The 5487-nt window shown below is 50.1% G+C and overlaps 1 protein-coding gene across 1 annotated transcript; it reads right to left on the reverse strand.

Annotated features, from left to right (window-relative positions):
- Window positions 1-1449: 1449 nt before the first annotated feature.
- On the reverse strand, window positions 1450-3785 carry LOC103639008 (metacaspase-1). Its single transcript, XM_008661786.4, has 5 exons — window positions 3171-3785; window positions 2667-2997; window positions 2442-2565; window positions 2160-2357; window positions 1450-2053 (listed from the first exon to the last, which is right to left on the reverse strand). The coding sequence occupies exons 1-5, from the start codon at window positions 3604-3606 to the stop codon at window positions 1994-1996; spliced, it is 1149 nt and encodes a 382-aa protein (XP_008660008.1). The 5' UTR covers window positions 3607-3785; the 3' UTR covers window positions 1450-1993.
- Between the last annotated feature and the right edge of the window lie 1702 nt (window positions 3786-5487).

Consider the following 5487-nt stretch of genomic DNA (forward strand, 5'->3'; position numbering starts at 1 on the left):
GCCTCGGCTTTGGGAGAAATCACCGCCTCGCCCGAGACAACCTCGAGCCAACTACGCAAACCGGGAAAACAACACTATCCTTCCCCTAGCTAGCCACCTCAAGCTACGAAGGAACAAGACCGGTGTCACATCAAATTACTCCAATAGCAGGTAATGATGATTCCCGGCATGCACCCATGACGTCGACCGCCCTCAGCTCTCTATGAAGGCAAAGAAACGTCAGCAGACCTGGGGTCGCACCGCCAGCTACGCTTCTACAGGGCTCAAGCACTTCTCCACCGGCCACGTTAACACATAGTTACACCCCCATATGTACAGCTGGATCACCTCCTTGTATCTATAAAAGGTGATGCCCAGGGCCTTCCCACGACACGCTTTAAAGGCTAACTCAGACGGCTTACTTCAAGGCAAAAAAACCTTCTCTCCACAACACGAGACCTCTCAAGAGACCTGGGATCCGTTCCCTCTCTTGCGAAGCTTGTAACCCCTACTACAAGCACCCTGGTGCAAGATAATATAAGCCTCATCCTCCCTCTTGTGTTTTATCTTGCATCAATCCATCCGGGCAGGGACACGCAGCATAAAATTCACTAGTCGGTTGAGGGTCCCCGTGGGTCTAAAACACCGACAATACGGGTTCCTCTTTTAGCTAGCGGGGTGGTAAAACGCTACGTTGCGTGTGGCTTATATCATGTTGTGCTTGGTTGGTTTCTCAGGACCTACTTATAGAGGCTTGAGTGTTTTTTAACTGTCTACCGGAAGTGGAAGGAGAATAGATCTGTATATGTTTTATAGTAGTAGAGAAAAACGAATGATTCAAGTTTAATTTATGCATTTGTATAGGAAGAGAGCCTTGGCCGTGCATTTGTATAGGAAGAGAGCCTTGGCATCCCGGAGCCAGCCCCTCTCGCCGTGTACCACCGGTCCTGCTGAGCCGTCGGTCGTGCCCTGCAACTGCCACGCGTGCGCCCTCGCACCCGCCATGGCTGGTCGCCACACGAGAGCCACCTCACGTTGCCGTCCCGGCGCCACACTCGCCATGGCCGGTAGCTCGAACTAGGAAGGGGAGAAAAGAGAGGACAAAGAGTTGACGCGTAGGGTCCATGTGACGACAGTCAGACGGTGAGGAGAAACAAACTTTTAGTTGGATTAGGGATGACAATCGGGTGTGTAATACGTGGATATATAGTTCACGAATCCATACCCGCAAAATAAAACTTAAACCATATTCGTGCCCATAAACGTTCGTGAGTATGGATCTCTACCCATAACCGTACCCACCGGGTATCCGCTATCCGGCAGATACCCGTTACCCGCCCGTCCACTACAATTTTAGCATTCAAGATCAAACAACAATTTTATCACATTTCAAAAACAATTATCATTCCATCATCATCAAATGATAATTTCAGCATCAATCAACATGTCATAGATAAAAATTGAAAAAAATTAGAATTTAGGATAATATATTAAATCTGGATGTCCCACATATCAGATATTCATTGGGTAACGGGTATGGATACCGGATATCCATACCCGTGAAAAAATTACCCACGATACGTTATTATATCCATAACTGTACCCGCGGATACCAAATTCCACTATAACCATATCCAATGAATAATTATCCGCGGTTATTTACTCATACCCGTACCCATTGTCATCCCTAAGTTGGAGGTGTACCAATGCAAATACTTGCATAAAACTTAGATCCACGTGTAGCTGTTTCATGATGGATTTAGATGAATATGATGAATTTAGAGCCGGACGGTGGAGCTCTGCAAAAAGGCCGTGAGTTCGAAATTTCTGACCCTGCTAGTAGTGCATGCATCTGGCAGGTGCTGGTGCGTTTGGCGAGAGGCATGACTTGATTCACGCGTAAAATATAATTACATGGCACATATGCACAAGGGTTGAACTGATGGAGTTACACAGCACAACAATATCACTCAGATCAAGTTTGGAATTCGCAGCCGACGAGACGACGACCAAATCAGAGGAGGAACGGCTTCCTGTAGATGTCGAACATCTCTGAAGAGCAAAGCTGAGGCTCCTGCGTATATAACACGCAGCCGAGCCGAGAGTGAGTGAGTGAAAGTGGCGGTCCAACGAGGAGCATGCACGCCGTATCAAAGTGCCAAACAAACAAGCCAACTAACCTGCACGCTGCTGGACGGGATCATCCAGCGGACGAAGGAGCCAAGCCTGCCGGGGAGGCGGCGGCTCCCCTGGCCGTCACGGATCCTCGTCCTCATCGCGCTCAGCAGCCGCCCGTACGTCGTCCCCGGCTCGGCCTCCACCGCCTTGATGAAGCTGTCCGTCATGGCGCCGATCGAAGACGACTCATCGGAAAATCCCTGCGTGGCGCACACGGTTGCGGCATGCGTCATCTGAAGCTGCATCTCATCAGAGTTTCAGTCGAGAGAGAGAGAGAGACGTACGCTGGCGTCGGCGGACTTCTGGTCGTCGCTGCAGCCGCTGATGGAGATGGCCAGGCCTCCGTTGGGGCGCTTCGTCAGCATGCCCGAAGGGCGGGCGTGGTTCTCCCACTGCCAGTACCCAGTTCTTGAAACGAAAGGTCGAGCAATGCGCGTGTGCACGCGCGTGTCAATTCGTTTGCTCCAGTGCATGTGTTGTTATCAGTCGTCAGAGAGCATGTTACCTACCTGGACATGCGGCAGAGGTAGGGGAGGTCCAGTATGGTGCCGCTGTGGCAGGTGTCCACGATGGCGTGCAGCTTCACGCCCTTGCCGAGCGGCCGCACGATGGTGTCGTTGATCTCGTCGTCCAGGATCTTGCCGCTCCGCTCGAAGTCCATGGGGCAGAGCGCCTCGTTGTACCCGTCCACCTCGTCGTCGTTCATGTCCAGCTTCTGCACGCCGTGCCCGGAGAAGTGGAACACCAGCGAGTCGCCGCTGCTGGACCCCTCCACGAGCCACCGCATCGCCCGCAGCAGGTTCTCCCTCGTCGGCACCCTGGTGGGGTCACTCTCCTTCTCTGTCGCCGCCACACATGCATGCAAGCACGAAATCTAGTCAGTCTCTCTCCGGCCGCTAGCCCTCGAATGACAAGGCACGAACACGCAGACGCAGCAGCGGTGGTTCTTGATGAACGACGACGACGACGATCCAAGAGCAGCAAGCAAGTCCACTGAGTTGTTAATATTTTACCGGTGAGCTCCAGGATGCAGGCGCCCGGGAACCCGAACCTGTCGCAGAGGAGCCTCCTCATCTCCTTGACGTCGTTGACCGTCCCCTTGAGCTCGTGCGCGGTGCCCGTGTAGCTGACCCCGACCAGGAGCGCCCGCTTCTTGTTGCCGCCGCTCACCCTGGGGTAGCTGGCCGGGATCTCGACGGGCCCCGCGGAGACCGGAAGCTGCCGCGGCAGCGAGGCTGCAGCCGCGAGCGTCCTCGTCGTCATGGCTCTCTCGCCCACGCCGCCGCGCTGGTGCTCGACGCGCGTCACCCCGCGGCAGAACGCGCACCGGACGATAGAGCCGGACCCGGGCGCCGGCGCCGCGATGCCCATGCCGCAGTGGCTGCACCACAGCGTCGCCGCCGTGTTCCCTCCCGCCATGCCCACCGGCCACGTGTTGCCCATGAGCATGAAAGCTTCCCCCGTTGTCGTCGTCGTCGTCTTTAACACGCTGTGTTGTTCTAGATGCCTGAAGTGTAAAGTGTTGTTGTTCTAGATGCCGAAGTCATATGCCCATGAGCAGTGCTAGCTTGCAAGTGAAGCAACGGTTCCTTTATTCCGAGGACCGAACAAATTAGATTGTGCCTGTTCTGCCAGCTGTTTTCTTTGATTTGTGGTTAACGCAGAATGTCATCCGTGCCATACCCATACTGTCTTGTGAGGATAAATCGTATCAATGCTGTATGAGCTCGAACGAGAATCTAGAAATTAAATTAGGCAATGTGTTCGTGGGCTGCTCTAACCATCTTCGCATCTACTTCATAAATGTTAGGTTGGCTAGATAGATTTGAATGCGGATTTGAAGCCAACAACCACATTCGAATCCCCATTTATGCATAATCTCTACTATATAAAGAATAATACTACCGGAATCGCGTTCTTTGTCGAGTGTCTAAGACACTCGGTAAAGGCTATTTTACACTCGACAAAGGCTTTGCCGAGTGTAACACTCGGCAAAGAACATTCGACAAATATTTTATCGGCAAAGGGTTCTTTACCAAGTACTTTTTTTTGGACACTCGGTAAAAACTTTGCCGAGTGTCAAAAAGCACTCGGCAAAGAAAAACACTCGACAAAGAAACTCTTAGCCGGGTGTCAAAAATAAAACACTCGGCAAAGAGCTTCATCGCCGAGTGTTTTCTTTTACCGAGGGTTTTTTGCGTGGCACTCGGCAAAGAGCTTCTTTGCCAAGTGCCCGAAATAAAACACTCGGCAAAGAATATGGCACTCGGCAAAGAGCCAAATTCCGGTAGTGCATTAAGTTAATAGGATGACAACGTGCACAAAAAAGATAGTGCATAGAAACTTTTTCTGAAGGGGACAATTACATTAAATATCAACATAGTATGTTCTCAAATTACATATGCAAGAAAAGTTCTATCTAGATTCTCCCGCCATTCTCAATTACAACGACTTGCTTTCCTTTGCTACTAGCACCTTGCTCATTGCTCTCAAACAATTAAGGTTGTCTCCAACAAGTATCTCTAAATGCTCCTGAGCTCTAAATTTAGCGGTTTCAGTGTCCGGTATGTGCTCCAACAACAAACGGTAAATGAACCGCTAAAGTAGCGTACATTAGTTGCACACGCTATAGGCCTGTTTGTTTTGGCTTCTTGCAGCTTCTGGTCACTAAAAGCTGCTGCGGACTGCCAAACGCTCAGCTTTTTAGCCAGCTTCTATAGAATTTATTGGGACAAAAACCATCTAAAATCAACATAAACACATAATTGATTGAGTCGTTGTAATAGTAGGAATCCGTCACTTTCTAGATCCTGAGCCCTATGAACAACTTTATCTTCCTCCACACGTTATCGTAATGATACTTAGATTCTCCCCACAGCCAGATTTTCAGAAAAGCTGGTCAGAAAAAGTTGAACCATGTCTAGCGTTCTACTGTGTGTCCGCTATAGTACTGCTGTTGGCCAGCATGGGTATTGTGGTGCACGATTAATACTACATGGAGGAGCGCCCACATGCACCTGTGAGACCAAGAGCCAATAGGAGGAGGCGACGAGAGTCCCCATGGACCGGGCCCACAGTTGCGCTGATGTTAAGCATTGACCGTTTCATAGTTTTGTGGAAAATGAGATATAGAGAACGAAATTTAGAGGATGCTGCTGGAGATGAAGAAAATATAGAGGACCAAATCTTTTAGAGTGTACTGTAAAGGACAGAGAATATTCCTTTAGAGGATGAAATTTAGAGTACGTTGCTGGAGATAGTCTAAGTAATCACATGGTGTTGATATATCCACTTTGACAACATTGTTAGATGTATCATGTGTATCATTGG

Source organism: Zea mays, chromosome 9, assembly GCF_902167145.1.
Source record: "Zea mays cultivar B73 chromosome 9, Zm-B73-REFERENCE-NAM-5.0, whole genome shotgun sequence".
Taxonomy (NCBI): Eukaryota; Viridiplantae; Streptophyta; class Magnoliopsida; order Poales; family Poaceae; genus Zea; species Zea mays.

Coding starts and splice junctions, on each gene's coding strand:
- LOC103639008 (XM_008661786.4), bottom strand. CDS start 3,606: ATGCTCATGGGCAACACGTGGCCGGTGGGCATGGCGGGAGGGAACACG. Junction 2,998..3,170: donor CTGCATCCTGGAGCTCACCG/GTAAAATATTAA, acceptor TGGCGGCGACAG/AGAAGGAGAGTGACCCCACC. Junction 2,358..2,441: donor AGAAGTCCGCCGACGCCAGC/GTACGTCTCTCT, acceptor TGCGCCACGCAG/GGATTTTCCGATGAGTCGTC.